Here is a 23,358-nt window from a genome sequence, read left to right as displayed (position 1 = left end):
ACTGCCTCAAAACTTACTTTGATCTGATTCGGTCTATCCTACCAGTTATTAGTGTCCAGACTACCTTGACTTTGAGGAAGTCTAAGTCTGATTCAAATTCGTAATGTTTGCGCTTGAGTGATCTCTTCGACCGGGCAAGTCGCGCGAGTGCGCACCGTGTGTGCACGCCGGCGTCTTTCTCTTCCGATTAGCACGGTGCAGCAAACAGGAACCGCCAAATCATTTTTGCACGCGGGACAGAACGCCGGCACAATACGGGCGATCGAGCGTGAGGGATGGGAAGTGGTGGATCGGTGTCTCTCCCTTCGCCGGGGCAGAAGAGAGACTCGTCCGTCGGTTTTCTGTGTGGTAAACACGTTGTGTTAGCAAAAGTAATGATGGCCCATCGCACCATTGATTTGTGGCTCCATTAGTTCTGGGCTCGTCGGGTTCACACCTGGCCGCTTTCCGCCCTGCGCGCCGCGTGAGCCTGTCTGCCGTTCGATAAATCCAAATTACTTCTTCTCCAAGAGCACGCCGTCGAAACCAGCGCGCTCCGACCGTAACGCATGTTTTCACGCACGGAGAAACGAATCTCGCCAAATGCGGCGTGGAAAACGCACGAGTCGCGCGTCGATATATCGAGTCGACGCCTTCGGAATTAATTTCGATCGTGACATTTAATGTCACGATCGTAACATCAAAAGCTAAGTGTAAAAAGAAAGAACAAGAGACGCAGACGGATGATTGTTGCAATGTCGCGTTCACATGATTCTTTTTTCTAGACGCATACTCGCGCCACACAACGTTTACTCGGGGAGCGAGGAATAAGAGGACACTCGTAGTACTTGAGAGTCTAATAGTGTCTTGCGACCACACGAAACGCGTATGTGGCAGCGGAGATTGCTATCGGGATGGGAAAAGTGCGGGACAGTCGAAGCAGTGAGAGATGCCGAAGAAGATGAAAGTACCGCGTGCGCTCGCTTGCGAGACCACCCTCCGTGACTAGCTCTATTAGACAAGGACTTAACTGAAGTCGAAATATAGCACCCGTATAAACAACCCCCGATAATTCTTGAGCTAACAAGTTGATAATGAGAACGGCTTCTGCTGTTCTGTGTCTGCGGCCAAAAAGCCGGAAACTGGACGGGATTGCTTTTGAAGTGTGCCACACACACAGCGGCCCAGCATTTTCCAGGATGTCGTGAGAACGCCGCGAAGTCTTGCTTGAATGATAAAAAAATAGAAAAGAATAGAAAAAGAAGGTACGATAAGATTTCGAGATATTGTTGTCCAAATTGTTCTAAATATGAAATAGAATTGTGGTGGTTGCGGCGAGCAACGTGATTTTGTTTTGCTGAATTTTCATGCGTCCTCGTTTCAGACATCCTCGAAAAAGATTTTTTCCTTTTCCCTCGAAGAAAACACTACTGTTTTCATACATCCCCGATTTGATGTTCCCATATTACCCAAATATTTTTCCCTCTCGCGTTCACGATTCTAATTTGTGTCTGTCGACATTTTTCAGAAAGCACAGAGTAACCACTTCCTCGGGAACTCTCTCTAAATGGTGAAAGGAGACTGGGGAAATCAGGGTAGAGACCCGGTTCGAGTGAAGACTTGTCGGCGTCCTCTGTAGTTTGATCTGGGCGGGGTGTCGCGGTGCACGGCGTCGTGTGTGAAGCAGAAATTGTCAATGGACTGTATTGTTGGACTGCCGCCGCGGAGAGGAATAATAAATGGCAGCGGTGCCATGTTCCGGGGTCTCATACGCGCGCACATTAGCCGACATCATCCTCCATTCCGTTTCTCTGGTGTTTGTTACCTTCGAATCGACGCGAGACTTCCTTCTCGCTACCCCATGACGTTTCCCGACAAAATGGAACCCATTGACGATTATTCAACATTGTGATAGAGAAAGGGAGCTTCCGGGATGCGCAACAAAATAAGTTTCTTAAAGACTTATCTTTCAACGAGACCCTTCACACTGATTTTACCTCCTCTCTTAACCCCTCTTGCTCCTTAATGCAATGAAATTCTTCGTATGAGCCATATGATCGCGATATTGAATTTTTCCCCGAGATTTTTGTTATTATTGCTTGCAATCGTATTATTAATATACTAAAAGATACAAGGTGATTAACAAAATCCGTTGCAACAATCAGTGGCGTAGCCAGAAAATTAATTTCGGGGGGGGGGTTGCAGCCCCCTCAGCCCCCCTGGCTACGCTACTGGCCATAATTCCTACGAAAAACTTTCTTACTCAATAAGCTTTACGAAATAATATAACTATTCCGTCAAAGAGTTTCAGAATTACAAAATCAACGAGAATCTGGAATTCGAACTTTTATGCCTGGCAGAATTTCTTACTCTCTAAATTTCTTGGAATAGAATCTCACTCTAAACGAGTGAAAAGTACATTGTGAAAAAGTTTTGTTAATTTAACAAAATACCAATAGCAACAAATAGTCTGTTGATATGAGACAGAAGATGACCTCGTAGTGGGAACAAATGATTTGTTACTTTCAATTTGCTGCTCTAAGCAACATTTCCGTAATAAAGAGAAGCACTAACTTTATTTAAATTTTAGATGAGAACAAACATGATTTGTATTTCAGGAAATATATGTTTGCTAAAATGGTAAATGATGAGAAATAATTTGCAATAACTATTCAATTCGTTTTCCTAACATCAAACAGCAACTATATTTTTGTCCTGATAATTTTTCGAGAAATTATTTTTGATACGGCAATATTTTCATTCGAAACGTTTGTGAAAATACTGCCACTCGAAATCGCAAAGATGAGTATTTCATTTAAGTCTAGAATGGATTCTGACTTAATATGAGTGAATGTTTCAGTCAATTAGAGTAAATTTGTTTCTGAAACATATCAGATTTATTCCTCGATTTCGAATGAAAATATTCAGTCGACAATTCAAAAAGTGAGGAATTCACTCTGGCTGAATGAAACATTATTCGAATTCGAATGACTTGATGTTCATTCTATTTTTCGAGAAAAATTCCACTCCAAAAAATTTAAAAATAATTATTAGTTAAATATAACCCTTCTACACGAGGACTTTGTTGTGAAAATTTACAAAATTATTTTCGAAGTAAAGTCAGGATCATAAAATAAACGAGTTTGGGTCTATATAGGCCTGAAGTTCTATGTCGGGCAAATTAGTGCACACAAATGCAAGCGGTTAGAATTCGTCACAATTGTCGTCAATGTTAAAATTGTAAAAGGGAAGGAAGTTTGCTCATAATCGACCATTAGTACCTTCAAACCGGACCATCATTGATGTTGTCACGGTTGCTATTCAACAGTACTGTGTGACACCGTATGGCGTTTGACTGGTAACAAAAACACAAAAATTTTAACTTTCCAGGTATATTATCCGTATCATAATTGTCCTATATCTTGGGAAGGTCTGGTTAGCTGTTGTCCTATTTGCAGTAGCCACAGTCCCGGAAAAAATCCTCAAACCATGACGCCGACGATTTACTAACAAGACCCCCAGCAATTTTATATTCTGTTTCTGTTCTTCAAAGTCAACTCCGAAACAAGCCTATTCTATCGATGACCCTCCTGTCGGCTGTTTATTTGTTCGCCGACTCAACATTCTACAAAATAAATCTTCGAATTTCGTAGTAAGGCGGTCACATACACACACATACATGCACACACCGAGCAAGAATATGTGTGTACGCATAAAAAGAAAAATTTAACTAACAGAAATAAAAAAGGAATTCACATGGTGAAGAGAATTAATTTAATGTATATAAAAGAATTACGTTAATTTAATCGAATGTACACGCAGAAAAATATTCTACTGCTTTATATATAAGGAAAGTGATTACTTTCCTTTTAAGTACACTGAAAAAAAAGTACTGAAAAATTTATTTGTGAGATATAAAATTTATTTCTGTGAAATAAAGCTTATATTTCTGTTAAATAAACTTTATATCCTACAAATAAATTTTCAAATACTTTTTTCTCAGTCTAATGGCTCTTTTCAAAAAATATTTTCTTGATAATAGTCTGAAAATATACTCATCAAAAATTTGAGAGAAACTCATTATCTTGTACTTGAAAGTATTTTTCTTCTCTTAATAAGAATATTATAAAGCTCTATTTAAGAAAAAGTTTGACTCGGTGATAAGCAAATAGAATTTTTATTTTAATTTAACATTCTTGATTGGAATATTAAATTTGCTAGGATTCAAAGAGTACTTTGGTCAATTTAATGCTAATGACAAACATATGATAGATTTACGGATACACAAACTTTTTTATAAAAACACTTGGAATAAATAACATTTACTTTAATGCAATATGCATTTTTCTGTGTACAGCTCAACGAAGATCTATCGGAAAATAACAGAAGACAAAATTCTCTTTTCTTACGAAACATTTCCTTGCTTTTGCGAGAGTCAAATATGCTCTGTAATATGTGCTGGAGCAGATTCCGAAACGCGAATTTCAGAGTCCTATATCCCGAATGTACGAACAATTAAATTAACATAATGAATAACTAAATTAACACTTCCACTACTAAATTAATACTTCATGCGCGCAATATAATTGAAGAAAGTCCTCGTGTTTTCAAAAATTCCATTAGTCTATTATATTTTTTCCCATGAGTTGACGTCTCTATTGAACAATCTTGCTATTTCTCGCTTTCAGGCAAACCGAAAAAGCCCGGCAAGTCAACCTACCACGATGCGTAATCCCGATAAACAAGGATCAGCTACGAAGAAGTGGGCGGTTTCGTTCAATCTCGTTCTTCACGGTCATTTTACCTGAACGGGAACTGAGAAACACCGCAACTGCCATGGTCGGCGTTTAGGTAAGTCGTAAAGATTGTCGCGACAAACAAAGGCTCTCACAAATCGACAGTCCTGTTCTGCTTAGAAACGAACCGGAGACCGGAGCTCAACAATGCCCTGGCATGTTTTTCAATATTTAGCCATCATGACTTTTCGTCGGAATTCTGGCCCGAAATCTCCGCGTCGAATTGGAAACTAGATAATTCAATTAAGCGGCAGCTGCCGAGGCTCCTATACATGCGCAGGTACGTCCCGTCATGGGATTCTGAAACGACCGCGAGGTCGAGGGGCAGGGAACAGGAGGGAGAGATACGAATGCCCACCCTCCGTCACGGTAACGGGAGCTTTGATGTGTTTATTTGCACCACCGATATTTTCGCGGGATGATCCGCGCGATCAATCTTCTTTTTTTTTCGATTTTCGCCTTTGAACCAGCCGATAGAACGTGGGCTCGAGGCATCGGTAGTGATCGATGACATCTGGCCGACATCAATATTGGAATACGCGGTGGTGTCGAGGTGGCGCGTAACATCAACAGTTAACGAATAACGCGAAACTTGTGAATCCTAAGCAAACGAACGCGCTTTGATCTTTCTTGCATATTGTTCGAGAAAACTGATTTACTTCATCAGCTTCGAAGGAAGGATTGGGAATGCTACAAACGAATCATCGGTGAGATGGACAACCCGCTTAACCATCCGTCTAGATTTGCTATTAAAAGAAATTTCGACGGAACTACCGCGACAAGATTTAAGTTGTAAAGACGGAAGACTTTGAGTTCGTCAGTCTGTTAGTTTCGTAAATAATTTTTGCAAACTCACCGACTTAAAAGAAATTTCTCTGTTAAGTAGTTTTTTTTTAATCTGCTACCTGACTTTAAGCTTCATGCGACGATGAACATTTCTGTGACTGTGAATATTTTTAGTTTCATGCAAGTCATTACGCGGCAATATCTTTAAGATTATTTAAAAAAATATATCTACAAAATATAAGATCCGGCTTACTGACAAAAGAGTTAGAAAAAAAGTTTATGTGTGTACATCCTCAAAAATTAGTCTTTAATGTATTATATCTTCATTGTCAGCGAATAACGTGCTTATATGCGGCATTTGCAAATAAAAAGCTAATTTTCAAGCATATATACATGCCCTAAAGAGTTAACAACGTGTAATGTGAACAAAATACAAGAGAAAAATGTATTTTAGATATAAAGTACTGTATTTCGAAAATGGAAAATGATTTATCAAATGTATTTACTTGCATCTAGAATTACAACAAGATTATCAGAATAAACTGATTATCTATATTAAAAAAAAGAAAAAGAAATTCCATAAAATATTTTCCTAAAACACAAAAGAAAATCCCGAAAGCCATCGCTTTTTTAATCTTAAAAGAATAGAGAAATCTAACATTTTTCTTCTGATATTATTTCTTTACACGGAAAGAAAAGTTTGTTTGAATTAACCAAGTTTCTAGTGAAATATAAACAAATTAGAAATTCCGATAAGTCAAAATTTTCTGACTCGTTCATATTTCATTAGAAATATGGTCAATCCAATCATATATTTTTCTTATGTATAATTTATTTTTTATACAAGGATATTTTACTGTGTTACAAGAAACAGTAGCAACTTCTTTTATAACGTAAAGAAGTTCCATTTTCGATCCAGCACACATCTAAACGTATGAAATGATCCTGAAAGAGAGCACAATAGTTTTTTGGAGAAATGCTAATGTACTATATAAAACAGAAATTAAAATACTTCTCCTATATTCGATATATCTCCTGTAGTGAGACAAATTTGCTTAAATATGTTCTGAAACTTCGTCAAGCTTTCAAGCTTGTCGAATATGGACAGAAAGATTCTCCCATGTAACTTTTGATCACGGGATAGCATGGTAGAAAGGTCAAATTCGTTACGGCTGTCTTCAACCTTTAGTTGCCTTGTGTCACAAGATGATCCCACACACTTTAAATTGATTTGTAAAAATCTCTGCTGAATGCAGAGGAACGTGAGAAAAATATAAAATGTATGTTCGATATTTTAGGCCATTTAATGGCACTAATCGTGATTTCGTCAGCTTATTGTGAATAATATTAGTAGTATAACGTAGTCATACTACATAATATACATAATAATATACATAATAACATTATATATATATATATATATATATATATATATATATATATATATATATATATATAATATACATAATAACAGAATATTAATAAATGATTGTTAAATGAGCACTTACTATATTACTTATTACATAACACGTTGATTGCCACGCGCTAATTGATTCGTTAATTTCATTGTGATTGTTTTAATGCTTAACTAAAATTTAGAGTAAACGAACCTATTTCAGAACAGCACCTACCTCGAAACTTTAATTTTTTCTCTGTATTAGTCGTCAAATAATCATGTCAAATTTTCATGTTAGTAACAAAGAACATGTTCTTCAACATGAAAATTTGATATTATTTGACGGCTAATACAAAAAAAAAATTAAAGTGTTTCGAAATAGATGCTGTTTCGAAATAGGTTTGCTTACTCTATATAATCAAAGTTAAGCCAAAGAGTTACGGTAAATACACATATTTCTTGATATTTATAAATTTTTATATTCATCAGTTACTCTCTTACTAGTTATGCTATTGTTCATATATTTAACTTATCAAATGCAACTGTTTAAACTTAATGCGCAAATTAATAAGATGCAGCAAAATTACAATCACCAGTGGTTGCTATAGTAGTCAACGTGTTAACTCTGTCGTGAAATTGTCGCGAGTATATTGCTTCCCTCTTCGTTTTTCTTTCACAAAAAAATAGGTTTATATTAAAAGATAGAATTATTTTGAAAAAACATAAAACTTAGTAATTCTTATGTCACATTATCGACAATATTGTCGTATTCTGCGTATTGGGCGTATTAGTACAAATTAACGTCAGATAGAAAAATATGGACGGTCCAGGTTCGACTCCTGCGATCGTAATAATATTCTTTACAATACTATCTCAAATACAATAGATAAAGGTAAACAGAAGAGGGAAGTTTTGAGAATTTAGAAGTGTCATATATATTCGAGAATAAACCCGAATCGAAATTTTGATTCTGCACATTAATCCTGCAAATTGCATCAAATTTGAAAGATTAGTAGAGAATCTTGAAATATAAATCTCACCTGAATGTTACAAATAATTACTTGCTATCTCGTCTTTATATGTTGAAATTATCTTTATAAAAAAGACTTACTTCTCAGAATTATTATATTATTTATTATAATATTAATATAGTATTAATAATAATAGTAATAATAAATGATATAATAATAATAATAATATTAAGGTAAATCTTTTTTTATAAGGAATATGCGTGGAATACGTGTTTTACTTTTGTAAAAATACTATTGAATCAATAAAAATAGTCAACAGCACCATAATTGGAATAAATCTTCTTCATTCAATAGCGATATTATTGAAACTAATATTCGAGTTATTAAAATAATATACGACGTACATTAATTTCAATAATATTGCTATAAAATAAAATCAAAGATTTACTTCAACTACAGTACTTTTGACCAATTCTATTGATTTAACAGCATCATTATCCGATGTATGAATTACATAATTTGCTCAACCAAAGACAAAATAGTTGGAGAAAATATTTATAATTTTTTAGTAAAAACATTATATATTAATTATAGATTCATATTCATAGACCGTTATGCGACTGTTTGGATCAATATTTCTTATTGTATAAAATATGTATAGATGTAGGTCGCGACGAACAACGTGAGATTCATGAAGCTATAATAATCAAACTATAATTTATTAAATGGTAATAGACTATGAACGTCAGTCTAAATTTCGATTCGGGTACTTTCTCGATCCGTCAAATCTCCGTTAAAATCGGAAACCTCGATAATAAATGATTCATGACATACATACTTGAAAGTACATGATGTATCATTATTTCTTTCTACCTCCGTTCTAGTTTCCCAATCCAATATCGTGCTCCTGCTTCTGTCCTTGCACTCTCTTGTCGTGGATTCTCACTCGTATAACACTGACACTCGCGTAATTACGATCTAATTAAAACGCGATAATAAACGCGATGCCGACGAGAGTTCGATCAAATATATCAAAAACCGAATTTACAGATACACGTGGTTCGCGCCGGAGTATGTACGTTACTCGTCGGCTCGATACGTAATGACGCGTATATGGCAAGGTACGCGGAGCGCGAGAGTATATCAAAACAAATCCGCGAAAAAAATGTAAACTTACGCCGCGTCAACCGCAGAGCAGCGTTACCCCCCTTTCCCGCGGCTATCACTACGCGATCGAGATATGACAATATACGGTGTTCCCGAAATGTTTCACTGATTTTAATGGCGGTGAGGAATATTTTTTCTCGACTGTCACGTTCGAGGCGACGAATGTGTGTGTGTGTGTGTGTAGGTGTGTGTGATCCGCGCGCGCGTATTTATACTTATTTTATTACAATATATGAAAGAGCTGAATAACAGCCTATGAATACGAAGCTGTAATTAACCATGCTTAAATTTGCTTATCTCATGTACTTTGTTTTTAAATGAGCAAATTATTTAATTGAAATATTAAAGATTGATATTAAGAATAAAGATTAAATGCAGGTAGATATTCATGTGTATATAATCGTGAATGTAATCGAATGAATATTCATAAACTCTTTTTAAGAGAAAAATATCTAGAAAATAAAAAGTATTTATTCAGTGGATACTAGTAACATATTTACTTAAGTTTTTTTTATTAAAACAGAATAAACAATTGCTTTCATGAGAAGCTAAGGGAGGGGGGGGGGGGTTAAGAAAACATATATTTTCTTATTTGAAAAATTTTTTATGTTAGTATAAGCAAATATGTTATTAGTGCCCACCGAATAATTATTTTTCTTTTCATAGATATTTTATCTCGGTTTAGAAGTGTATATAATCAAGAATATTAAATATTTGAATATTAAATAATTTTGAAATTTTTCCTTAATTCTCCATGGGCACATTTAATTTTCGCACCTTTTCTGGGCACGCACTGGGTCTATTTTATCCTCGACTATTTTTTTTAACTGTTCTAGGCTTTAAAAAAATCTGAAAAAATGCTGGGATACTTTTTGAAGTCTCTATTTTAATGCACAATCGCTACTTGAGTTAAATGTTTACAGGCTTCAAGAGAACCCAGCCTTTCCTTCAGAAATATTCAAGAAAATTTACTGCGGTCGACATAGACCCAGTGTGCCCACGAAGGATTAATTAAGATTTTACATGGGGAAAACGACAATACCTAAACATTTGTAGTATCTAAGTAGGATACTTATATTATTCAATGCATGCTTATACACTGTGTGTGTCCCGGTGTCTGTGTATGTATGTTGTGTGTATATGTGTGTGTGTGTGTATGTGAGAAAGAGAGAGAAAAAATATATCTAAGATATAAAAAAAAATGATTCGATACTAATAAAATATTTACTTAAATCGAAATTCAGTAAATATTCACAAAAACGGACCACCTTCTGAGATCGATGATCTTCACATATGTTATCAAAATCATCATCCTGACTAACATTCAAAAGGTCGCTCGTTGTTCGTTAAAAAGTTATTAACAAAAAAAAGTTGCATAAAATGAATGTAATTGTTGGACACGGTATATACAAAAATATCGAATTTGTAGGTTAGAAAAATGCGTACCTCTAGCACACACACACACACACACACTGCTCGCCAGCCCGCGTGCTCGCGATAAGTGCTTGTTTTCCTATTGTTTAGAATGATCTAACAATCATCCATGTAATTTTGCGACACTATATAAATTAATGAAACAAATTACATTTTATTTATAAAACCTCAAATATAATAGGAACATACGCAGTCAACGCGAGCTGGCAAACAGTGTGTGTGTGTGTGTGTGTGTGTGTGTGCGTGTGTATGCAATTGAACGTAACACACGGCTTCCAAATTTTCAACATGCGTTTGTATGAATTTCTCAATGTAACACACGATTATGTCATCTTGGCGATGTCATCTTTGTGTTGAAGCAAATGGAGGAATTTTTGAACATTTATTATAAATTGAGCTAATCATTTGCGCATTTTTGTTCCGTTCTTTTGTTCATTGTTTTTTGAAGATTAAAATATATATGTGTAATTGAAATAAATTTGATTTTTCCACTTATGTTTATTTTTTATTTAAATCATAAAATTTCTATTTTGTATCGTGTAGTATTAAAACGAAACGTCGTAGAGAAAAACATTATTAACAAAATATGTTTGTTTTTATGTCCTCTATTTCCTCTCAAAATTTGTCGATCTAATTTTTTTTTCCCTGTATTTTCGAATATACGATATTTCTACATTTTTAAATATAGATATTCTTTTTCATTTATCTTTATATATTATATCTAAGATAATATTATGAAGAAAATCATATCCCGGTCAAGTAGGTCGAGACCGTTTATACCCCTGATAATCAGGCAGTGAATCACTGTATATTGTGTAACTACAAGATTTTATAACCATTGTAAAATAGGAATGCCCTTTTCCTCTATCTTACGGTATTTTACGGTATTTTCGAAATTTTACGGTATTTTCGAACAGGTCTCACTGACTGGGGATCAAGATGGCACGCGACCAAGATATATAATTATTTGATAATTACATAATTATTCATATATTATAATTTATACACACTTTAATAATTTTATTATAAATTTTAACACGCGCATTAAGAGAATTTTTGACGCAATTGTCAATCTTTTCGACCTTGTCGTTAACTAGGGAAAATCGTGACCTCCTGTAATAGTCAACGTTTTAAACATGCAGAGTCGAATTCGAGTATGTCACTTTTTCTTTTGTGCTTATGCACTCTTTTTGGCACGTTTTACTGTTAAAAATAATTTATCCGCAAGAACAAAACAGTATTTTGTCCTAGAAGTATTTAAGATATAACATTACTCTGAACATTTTGTGTATATGTCCTTTGTACAGTATAACATTTACGAATGCCTCGAACGAATGAATACTTGTAAAAAATTAATAAGCTTTTTAATAAAGGCCAACAATATACACAGTGTCTAACAAAACTAACAAAAATATAGAAAGAAACTACAGAATGCGCAAACAATATTTCAATACGGTATTTTCCCTGTCCCTGCTTATTTATTCGTGAATAGAGAAAGTACAATACAAAACCTCCTCGAAGTGTTCCACAAATGTTGTAGAAACGTCTCTAGCATGTACTATGAACATCTCCTGGATACTTATGCTATTAAAGTGCTATCAGTGACAACAGAGAGCATAGTATGATATTAAAGAGAAATTTAATTTCCTTTCATTCAGACTTCGAAACGAATTCAATACATCTTGCGACGGTGCGTTTTCCTTAAATAAATTTACTACATTTTTGTTCTTGTTCTATTGACGATGGATGCTGTCGAAATGAGGAAAGAGCGCTTCGGTGCGCATGAAGTACACTCACAACTCGCCCGTGCCACGAACAATGCCGCTATATTGTGAAAATATTGATTGCAATTCGCCAACAATGGAGACAATGCCGTCGACTTCGCTGTCGTGGCGGCACTCTAAAAAAAGAGCGGCTCGAGTGTCGTCTTTTCCGCCATGATGCTGCTGCGGTCGAGAGATACCGTCCTATACAACATAATACACCCCCGCGGACGAAAGTATTCGAAACAATAGTCACGGTGTTAGAAGTTGATCGACCTCCCACTTATTTGTGGATTACAGTTGCGTTTCTCCGCAGGGAGCAATTATTTGTCGATTACCGCCGTAAATTGACAGAAATCTGTTTCGTGTGCAACTTTGAAGGATGCGCCTGTGATTCTCGATTCAAGCCACGCGTTTCTTTTTTCGCACTGACGTGATATCGAGTTGGAACCACGGTGGCGACGCGCGACCGCAGCATTTAAATATTTTTCACTCTCGAGAGATCGAGAAGATAGGTGGGCGACTAGCTTCGTGCTCGGCAATAAGCCACGACGGCACTCGAGCATTTCGAGTACATACGTGTGTAACTCTCTCTGAGTTAGATCTGCTGACGCGTCTCAGATATTGTCCGAATATTCGACAAAAGGAACGATAAAAGAACAAGGGAAATAATCATTTCTTTTAAAATAAAGGAAAAAAGAAATAAAGAAAAAAAGGAATAAAGGAAAAAAAAAGAAAAAAAAGAATTAATTAACGAAAAATGTGTGAGTAATATGTATTTCTTGTTATCTCTTACGAGAAAATTTCGTGGTAAATACGCTCTTCTACCCGGAGAGAATATTACAGTTCTTTTTTTATATAAATTCTTTTTAACTTTATTATGTTTTTAATAGTCCAAAAACAGACTGACAGTAAGGTCTGTCTTGGATTAAGAAACACAGTAATTTCACTACACTAATGTGTAAAAACTGATGTATTAAATTTAACACATTTCATGTGTCCCAAATCATCCACTCTCATTTATGTGTAAATTTAACACAAAACAAATGTGTTAAAAAATAACACGCATAATATTGAAAAAATTAATACAAAAATTTAATATTTGAATACTGTTAGGAATCACAGGTTGTTTTAAATTGACATATTTAATATGTTAGACATAGATTATGTCAATTTAACATTTTCATTTCATCACACACACACACACACACACACACACACAAAATACAACCATAGATTAATATTTCTCTCAAATGTTAAAGTAACGTTTTATTTTAGTTAATTTAACATTATACATATGTCAATTTAACACAAACTGTGATTCCTGACGGTATTCAAGTGTTAAATTCTTGTGTTAATTTTTTACATATTATGCGTGTTACTTTTTACCACATTTGTTTTGTATTAAATTTACACATAAATGAGAGTAGATGATTTGGGACACATAAAATGTTAAATTTAATACATCAGTTTTTACAATGTAGAAATATAGTAAATGTTTTAACAATACATTTCAGTTCCTAAAATATAAGTAGTACACATGAAATGAAATTGTTATTGATTGATTATTCATTAAAATATAGAATCGGGTTTATTTAGCCATTAGATATCAAATACGATAAAGTAGACAGTGCTACCAAAGATACTAGAGATACTAGAGATACTAGAGATACTAGAGATCTACTAGAGATACTCTAATAATAATTAAATTTCATCGGTGTCTAGCCACGAGATGGTAAATTTGTGCCTAATATAATTACTAGCCAGTAATGTAATGTTCACTTTTTATTGTGGCTAAATAAACAAGTTAACTCATGGTTAAGGGGATACTGGAGTCGATGACGAACTCGAACAATGTCGATATGCAGGGACGACCGTCACTAACATAATCACGCTATCTTTTTTGTATTTCTTGTATATACAGAATTTATATGAATGTGTGTTGCTTTGTTTTACTATATTCAACGGAAAACCTAACCTAACCTAACCTAACATATATGTGTAGAAATTTTTCTGCAAACTTTTTCGATATTTTTAAGCTTTCAAAGGCAGATGCGAAGGTAGAGCAATGTTCTTCAAAATTTTTCTGTTTGGAGCATCCACACTTTCAGCATGTACAAGCTGCGAAACTTTTGGATTAGGCAAATATTACGCTGACAAATTGAGATTTTACATTGAAAATTTTTTGTTCGTTTTTGTCACATATCGAGTAATGCTCCAACTTATCTTTGCACGTACTTTTATTGCGTAAAAGCATTTGTAATTCTGTATAACCAATACAACGTAAACTTTGCAAAAAAATGTCAGTATTCTGTCGGTAAAATTTTCAGCTTCAGTATCCTCTTAAATAAACGAAATTACAGTTATCAGATGAAAAAGGATAAGTGATTCCTAACCACTAATGATACGCTCAATTCTGCTTTTCTAAAATTTTTATGAAATTAATGTAACCTCAATTTTGATTTGTTATCTAATTTTAAAATATTGGTGATATGGTAGATAGATTATGTATTTTAGAGTAGACAGCTCTACTGTCTACTTTCTCTCTCTATCGTATTTGATATCTAATGACTAGACCACAAACCCGATTCTATATTTCAATGAATAATCAACCAATAAATTAGTAACAAACTAAAAAATGTAATCTAGCCTATATTAGCTAACTACTAGCTTTTGATTTGGGTCAACTAGTTATATGTCTACTCGAACAGTGAATTACTGCAAAATGTCGATTTATTCCTCAATTACAAAATTCTATAGGAATTGTAAAATTCTCTCCGTGCATTTTTACCCTTGTTTCTCATATCTGTTGTGATAACGTTGAACGTCATCACATGATTACATATGATCGCGAGCAAGATGGCATTAAGTCGTAATTTGGAATCTAAAAGCCGCGCGTTACGCTAACTTCAACGCCGCTGTTCGCTGTGTTAGAATAAATACGCCAGCTTAACGTGCTTTTTTAAACAGCGTTTGTACACTTGTACCGCCTGATACAAAGATAATTCCTGCTTTGCAGAATCGCTCTAGAAAAGCCCTTCAAAATATATGCAGCGAGTTGCGCCGCATCTGACCAGACGTTAAAACGAAAACGCGATATTTTAGCCGGGAGATACGTTATATTTTGCGGACTGCGCGACACAGCTGCCTGTTCTTTACCTACCTCCTCCTTCTTGGGCAAAAGCAATGTTATTTCAACAGATATAATTTGTTTATAATAACATTCACATCAAACGTGTAAGGCAAAACTAATTTCCGGACATTACTTAACCCTTGACATTCTTATTGTTTTAATCTTTAAATACGCATATTTGATATTTCAACATAGAACATACGTGCATATTCAATATATGTATATGTATTTTACATTGAAAATGTTAATATTTATATTTAAAAATCAAAGCAATAGGAATATCCAAGTCATATGTACGGACATTGATACTTTTTTTCATGCAGTGTGGAAAATAAGATCCGAGCTCATAAATATTCAGAAACTCAAATATATTAACGCAAACTTGAACCTCTGATAGATACCGATGATTATGTGTTAGATATCAGTGCTCGATTCAAATGTAAATCAATGTGTTCCTTAAATGCGTCGCACGTGTAAAGCAAAACTAATTTCCGGGCATTATTTAACCCTTGGCTTTCTTATTATTTTGATCTTTAAATACGCATATTTAATATTTCAACATAGAACATTCAATATATGTGCATGTATTTTACATTGAAAATGTTAATATTTGTATTTAGAGATGAAAGCAATAGGAATATCTAAGCCACATGTACGGATATTGATACTTTTTTTTTTTTCATGAAACGTGGAAAATAAGATCCGAGCTCACAAATATTCAGAAATTCAGATATATTAACGCACACTTGAACCTCTGATAGATACCGATGGTTATGCGTTAGATATCAGTGCTTGATTCAAGTGTAAATCAACGTGTTCCTTAAATGTGTCGCACTTTCTCATAGTCGAGAGCCGCCTAACGGCGGAGGCGTACGACGGCAGATGCCGTCGTTAGTGACGGGCTCTCTCTCTCTTTATTTCTCCTTTTTTTCTCTCTACTTCGTTTTGTGCCAGGAAGGATAAGCGGCGAGAGCAGGAGGCGAGCGATTACGTAAAGTGTGGCGGCATTTAGCCCGGCTAATTGCGCGAGAACCGCGGCGAAAGGGAGGGCAACGCGCACGCGGTCGCATGTGACGTCCCTTTGACACGCGACGCCGACTTATTAGTAACGCACGCGGCCAGCATATGTCGCCTTTCGGACAGGGCATCGGCTCTTTCGATTTGTTCTAATACCTGCGCGTTAGGCAATTCGTATCTTTCGTGTAGTACGCATGTGATATTACGTGCGTTTGTACAATTGCGAAATCTGCGAAAGGCGCGTTGTCCGAATTCCGAAGAGCGCAGAAGAAATGTAAGTCTAATCGTTGCATCAAGGAGAAAGTGGTCATCGATGAAACGTTGAGAATTTGGAATAATAATTTTAAATAACGTACAAAATATATTCCTATTTCTTATGTTTGATCATTACTTTTCACCCACAGTAATTCGATGAAAAGTACAAAATGTTTATCAAAAACATGTTAATGATGACGCAATAATAAACATATAAGTACAGGGATTCATAATTGCAAAGATTCGCTCACCAGAATTGCAGGAATTCACTCGCCAAGTAGTAGATAGCTGCTCCGACGGCATCAAATTTTGGCTGAATCTCGTGGCTATAATTCCGCACTATGAACTGCTTCGTACGAAATCGTGTAACAAAAGAATGGAACAATTCTTTACAAGTTGCAAAGATAATTTCATACATCATTAATAATCATAACAATCATGTACTTATTGCAAGTATAAGAAAAATTGGAGAAAATATGTATAAATGAAACATTAAAGATTTAAAGCAATTATTTTCAATTATAAGTACAATGTACTTGTAATATAATCATGATGCATTTACTGCAAATAAATAAAAAAAATGAGAGAAAAAATAAATTGATAGAGTACTGAAGATTTGGAATGATTATTTTCATGTCATGTATTTTTACTTTTGTTTATATTTGATTGTTATTTCATTTATATTAATGCAACAAAAACATAAAATATATGTCTATTAAGAACATTATGACACAATAATATACATGGTATTACGAATAACCTTACACAAGTATAACGAGTAACCTTACACAAGTTCAAATACTAAACAAGTGCAACAAACAATTCTTTAAGTGATACAATGACAGTTCAAAATTTCACATACCATTAATTATAATGATGAACTTATTGTAAGTATAAAAAAAATATAAAAAAATATGAATCGATGGAAAACTAAAGATTTGGAATTATTTTAAAATAATGTATAGAATATACTTATATTTTATATTTCATCATTATTTCATTTACAATAATATAATGAAAAGTATTAAAAATGTATCTATTGAGAATATTATTATTACGACACAATAATACTTATGCAAATACAAAGACTCAATTGCAAAGATAAAAATTCACTCACCAAGTAGTAAACTGCTTCACAGCACCAAAATTTAGCTGGAATTGTAACTTTTCATAATAACCATAGCCTCATACAAGCTCGAATACTGAAAGAATGGAATAAACAATTCTTTATACGATGCAATAACAGTTTGAGACCTTATGTGCTCTAACAATTGCGTTTAATTTATAACAAATATGCAGGAAACACGAAGAACATTGATATCAATAGAATACTGATAATTGGAAATTATAATTTTGGGAAGACCAGCAGAATTTACGATGTTTAATTGCTCATAAAAGAGATTGAAATTTGTGTCTATCGAGAACACAATTAATATGACGCAATAGTAAATAGGCAAGCATAGAGACGCAATTGCAAAAGAAAATTCACTTACCACTAATATATCCCTTCTAACTGTACGATAATTTGGCTTGAATTTCGTCGCCGCAACTTTTCACGATGATAAGCCGCATACAAGCACGAATACTGAAAGAACAGAATGAATGATTCGCTACACGATGCAATAATGGTTCTCAATTTTACGCGCCATTAATAATAATGGCGATTCATTTATAGCAAGTTAAAATCCAAAGGTAACGTCACGAATGCGCGAAAAATAGTCACCACTCTGCGCAATGTGTAATACCGCGACATCTGTCGTGTTCTGCGCGTTCTATTTGCAGAACGCTTTTACCGACTAACGAAATTACCGACCTGGTTACTGGACTTCGCTATTCCTCTGCTGCTTAACCTTTGCATCTTTTACACTGAATCACGATACACTTTAGAAAACTTTTAATGCTACATACCGGTTAATTATCCAATTCCACGAATATAAAATAACAGTCCCAGATAACATAAGCATTCCAGACTCATCTTAGACGTGTCCAAGATGTCTTGAAAAATGCTCCAGAACGTCTTGAGTGTGTTCAGAATAATCGCAGAACGTATTTTGCTAAGGACAGAACAATTACTTAATTCCAAAAGTAATATCTCGATGCTATTACAAAGTAATCTCATGAATGCATATTCTATACATATATATATATATATTGCCACACATATACATATGTACCACGGTTATGTACGTGTTAAGGAGTAATTTGACGAGTTGATCGGGAAGTAGACGTTATTACTGATATTGAGTGACGATATGCAGTTAATGATGAGTACTAACCGTAAATGAATCGCGTGACACATAATATGCGATCGGCCCCGCGATATTTTTCGTCTTACAGTGGACTCACCTCGCAATCAAACACTGTCCTGTACTTCTCGTCGATCGCGCGAAACCAATATGGCAACCGTTCGTTATACTTGAATTGGCGCGTAATTGATTTTAAATGATCGATAAGTACATATGATAATAACCTATATTTATATATTTCGTATTTCATGATTTCATTTATAATCCTTATTCATTTTTATTTGATTTGTAATCCTTATTCGTTCGGTTTTATACATCTCAATCGTGTGTCTCACACACACGACATTGTGTGTCAGACAAATTCAATATAATAAATATTGTAACGTCCGCGTAAAACTGATCGATATATTGCAGTAAAATCGACGTGGCAACTCGAATGTAGACGCAGCGTTTAATACATCGAATCGAATTCATTATACAATTTTAGCAAGAATATACAATATCACAAATAAAAGAAAAAGGAATCTCTTGCAACTATTCAGTTTGATGCGTTGGTTTGAAATAAATCCGGTATTGACGATCATGAAGAAGCATTCGAAAGTCTTATTACTCTTTTCATTATATTATTGTGAGTGAAATAACAATCGAAATAAAAAGATATATCCAAGAAATATTTGCAAGTAGCTACCTCATTATTCGGTGAGTGAATTTTCATCTTTGCAATTGTATATTTGTACTTGCGTATGTATTATTATGTCATAATGATCATGTTTGTCAACAAACACAAATTTTACATTTTACTTCGTGTGCTACTGCGAATGAGATAAGAGTGAAATATCAAGAATAGAAACATATTCTGAACACGCCGTCTTAAAATAATTAGTGTAAATCTTCAGTGTAAATCTTCAGTGTTTTATTGATACATATTTTCTTCGATTTCTCTTATACCTGTGATAAGTCCTGCATTCGAGGAAAGGACGGTGTGCCATCCGGTGTCTGGCGCGCGTCTATCGGGCAGAAACGACCATCAGGCGGGATGCGTGCGATTTCGCCAGCAATTTTCTCAAATCAACGAACCACCGTGAAAACGGCCGGCCTCCTCTCCGCCCCGATGTCGCAAACAAAACGCCTCTCCACGCACTCGCGAAATGCTCCTCAATGGAATCTGCGTGCGTCGAGCACGGCGTGCACACACTCGGTCGAGCGGCCTGAAATTGCTCGATCGCGCTTTTTGTTTGTGGTCACTCTTGAAGCTGGCTAGGACAAAGGGGTGCCCCCCAGTGTCGATACGTTTTCGCTTTGCCCGAGCGTTTCTAACTCTCTCCGTTTCTCTCTCCTTCTCTCTCGCTTTTTCTCTGATTACACCCCTCTTTGTGGCGGCCGCGCTCTTTTTCGAGTTTCGAAAACTGCAAGAGCATTGTTTCGCCAGTGCTCCTCCGGGTCGACGCGATTACTTGTTTTCCCATTCTGCCCGAGTCACCTCGCAAGCAAGCAAAACGGTCCGCCAGCCGGGCACCATTCGGAAATCGGCTTTCTTTTGTTCGAGTGCGCTCGTCGCGATTCGCCAATGCATTCCGCGGAGAATTTCGTTGTTGATTCAGCAAAGTCTCCTATCACAGGCGCAAATACTTTTTATGCAACAACAGAATGAAAAAAGACAACAACTTTTATTTCAAAATAATATATCTAGAACCGGTATTTTTCCAGGAAATATTAATAGCCACTTATATGAATTATACGCAAATTATATCTGAATTAAACGCGACGCACGATCTCTAATAAAGTCTTAGTTATTTCCTTATGTTGATTTGAGTATTTTTAAGAAAATGGATTAAATTGATAAATGTATTTTTAAGTGAAGAGTATTTTTAAGAAAAAGGATTAAAGAGATATAAGTGTAAATAATTTCTCTCTCACCAAGTGAAGTCGACAACGAGAGTCGCTAAGGAACTCCTATTTTACGAAAATCAATTAAGACTCCTGTTCCTTCATTGCAAAACTTTTGATTAGTGACGTCAAAAGCAAGGAAATGCCAAAAATTTCTACAGAATACTTCAAAATAAAAAGATACATTAAAAAAATGACATTTGCAATCAATTAAGTATACTAAGCCTGATATGCCATCTTCCTTACAAGCTATATTTCCTCATTATTTTGTCACGTTAATTTTACGACTATTTATTGATTGTTAGAGCAACAGGAAAATATTCTAAATACTTTAGAGATGTGCTTAATCGATGCAAATATCATTTCTTGGAAATATCTTTTTATTTCGACGTGCTTTGTACGTAATTTTGGGCATGCATTTCCTTGCTTCTAATGTCATAAATCAAGGTGGATGCAGCGAGGAGGCAAGAGCCTTAATGGCAAAATATTGCATATAAACGCAAATGAGACTTATGTGTACAAAGATCAAAGTCATAATTCTTATCTTATCATAATGATTCGACAACGTATTTATATATGCTGTCCAACGCTAAGTAAATGGTGTATCAAAACTTTCCTAGAGAAATAATTAAACGAAACGCCGAATGAATCGCAGTATAATCATCGCACGGTTGCAACAGCGAGCAACTGCAATTCAGCTGAGACGCGCGATGCTTTATCTCGTATCGGCCTTTAAATTTCGTCCATGTATGGATATATTTATTCGCTGATAAGACACTGGGCGACAAGAAGGGGACAGTAGGTGAGACGTCCGAAAATTGTTTGGACAGCATAACCGAGCTCCAAGCGGCGCTTTAGAAGATTCGGTGAAGCCTCCTCATATCATTGCATCTCGAGATCCCGCTCGTTCCGGCGAGATGAGCAACAATGATCTGTGGATACGTGACATACTCGCGAGTTACGGAGTAATTGCGATGATCATTTTGTGCATTGTGATCTGGGTAGTCCAGGAATTTCCAAAATTACGAAGAAACACTTACAAAGCTCACCTTTTGGGATTTGAGATGGAATGCGCCGAGCTGATCAGTCCATACAAAGAGCATCTCTTCAAAACGTTACAATATATTGTTTCCAACGACGAGATACTGCGATCTATGGGCTCCATTCGTGTACTCGAGATCGGCGTTAAGACGGGTGTGAATCGGACCTGCATACAGTATCCCCTTGCGATTTTACACACGACGCATTTGCGATATACAATTTAAATTCCGCTGACTCAGAAAATCCCGTTGAAAGCTTCCGTTTATGTTCAACAATTTCTTGATTAGTTCCTTTAGAATAAACGTTCGGACTCTCCGTAGTTCTGACTGAAAAAATATTTTTCTGTAACTGCCTTGTGAAAATTCTTTTTACAGATATTCTTACATCAACATATAAACATATCCGTGATAGACTTTTCATAAATATGTAGCGTAACAGACTAATTAATTAATCTTGTCAATTAATCAACTCATGAATACAATGAGTTCATTAATCTATTAATTTGATTACGTTTTAGAAAATACAGAGTGAACTAGTTGTACAACAGTAAAAGATTCTGTCGTTATCATTTCATATACGAATTAAAATATTATTTCAGGAATCATAAACATTTCAGAAATCATTTAACATAGGATCTTCACAGGTGAGAACATACGATTTTATCCGGAAGGTACTCATCTCATCGGCGTTGATTGGAACATCAAGTTAGGTGAATATCTGGTGAAAGGTAGACGTTCGTGGCAATTTTCTCACGTGATCATTGAGCGACTGATCGTGGGCGACGGGAGTTCCTTGAAGGGGATATCAACAGGTTGTGTGGATGTGGTGGTGACAACTCGATCATTATGTTCTGTGAAATCAGTACGAACTACCCTTCAGGAGATTCGCAGAGTGTTAGCCCCGGTACGACTGACTTATACAAAATCGTTGATTGTGAGCTGAAATCAGAACTTTGCTTCGCGCAATAATTACAAGTCAAGAAGGTAGCAAAATCAATTTCAAATCAGTTGATTGGCCAGTCAGTTATCTTCTTATTTATTTTATTTAGTTGACCAAACACGAGTTGGGTGTTGATTACTAGAAATGAAAAATTTGCATGACTAAGAAATTACAAAATTTTAACATGTATACGTATTCTAACTTTCGTTATGAATTTTCAGGGCGGAAAATACATTTTCGTAGAACATGTGCTGGAGAAGGAGGGCACTTTTATACGATGGTTGCAAATAGTCTTGACACGAACGGGTATATGGCCTTCTTTATTTGGTGATTGTCATTTAGATGCTGATTGCGCTGCGGAAATAGAAAATACCGGTTTCGAGAAAGTATCATGGACATCCTTAGCTCTCGAAGGATATGTTTCTCATCCATTTCATTTATTTCTTTCTAAACAACATATATTTGGCATAGCAACGCGATAGAGGTAACATATGTCGGTAACATAAATTCTATCAATTTTCTTTTTTGCATTCAAATTTTAATAATTA

At 35.2% G+C, this 23,358-nt stretch overlaps 1 protein-coding gene and 1 long non-coding RNA gene across 2 annotated transcripts; one reads left to right on the top strand and one right to left on the bottom strand.

Annotated features, from left to right (window-relative positions):
* Positions 1 to 21,611: 21,611 nt before the first annotated feature.
* LOC116848432 lies at positions 21,612 to 22,675 on the bottom strand. The gene is made up of 3 exons (XR_004378964.1): positions 22,527 to 22,675; positions 21,880 to 22,197; positions 21,612 to 21,762 (listed from the first exon to the last, which is right to left on the bottom strand). It is a non-coding gene; the product is annotated as an uncharacterized LOC116848432 (long non-coding RNA).
* Positions 21,720 to 23,352, top strand: LOC116848429 (methyltransferase-like protein 7A). The gene is made up of 3 exons (XM_032824518.1): positions 21,720 to 22,024; positions 22,515 to 22,774; positions 23,032 to 23,352. Exons 1-3 carry the CDS (start codon positions 21,748 to 21,750, stop codon positions 23,290 to 23,292), a joined length of 798 nt encoding a protein of 265 aa, XP_032680409.1. The 5' UTR covers positions 21,720 to 21,747; the 3' UTR covers positions 23,293 to 23,352.
* Positions 23,353 to 23,358: the final 6 nt, after the last annotated feature.

This window comes from Odontomachus brunneus, unplaced genomic scaffold (assembly GCF_010583005.1).
Source record: "Odontomachus brunneus isolate Ranch 3 - 2012 unplaced genomic scaffold, Obru_v1 Obru_scaffold_095, whole genome shotgun sequence".
NCBI classification, from domain to species: domain Eukaryota; kingdom Metazoa; phylum Arthropoda; class Insecta; order Hymenoptera; family Formicidae; genus Odontomachus; species Odontomachus brunneus.
The sequence above is the reverse complement of the archived record's forward strand: the minus strand, read 5'-3'. Positions and strand labels throughout refer to the sequence as shown.

Excerpts from the sequence above, each read along its gene's own strand:
- LOC116848429 (XM_032824518.1), top strand. The coding sequence starts at position 21,748 with ATGAGCAACAATGATCTGTGGATACGTGACATACTCGCGAGTTACGGA. Across the intron at positions 22,025-22,514 it reads CGAGATCGGCGTTAAGACGG|GTGAGAACATACGATTTTAT; the intron begins GTGTGAATCGGA and ends GGATCTTCACAG. Across the intron at positions 22,775-23,031 it reads TTCGCAGAGTGTTAGCCCCG|GGCGGAAAATACATTTTCGT; the intron begins GTACGACTGACT and ends ATGAATTTTCAG.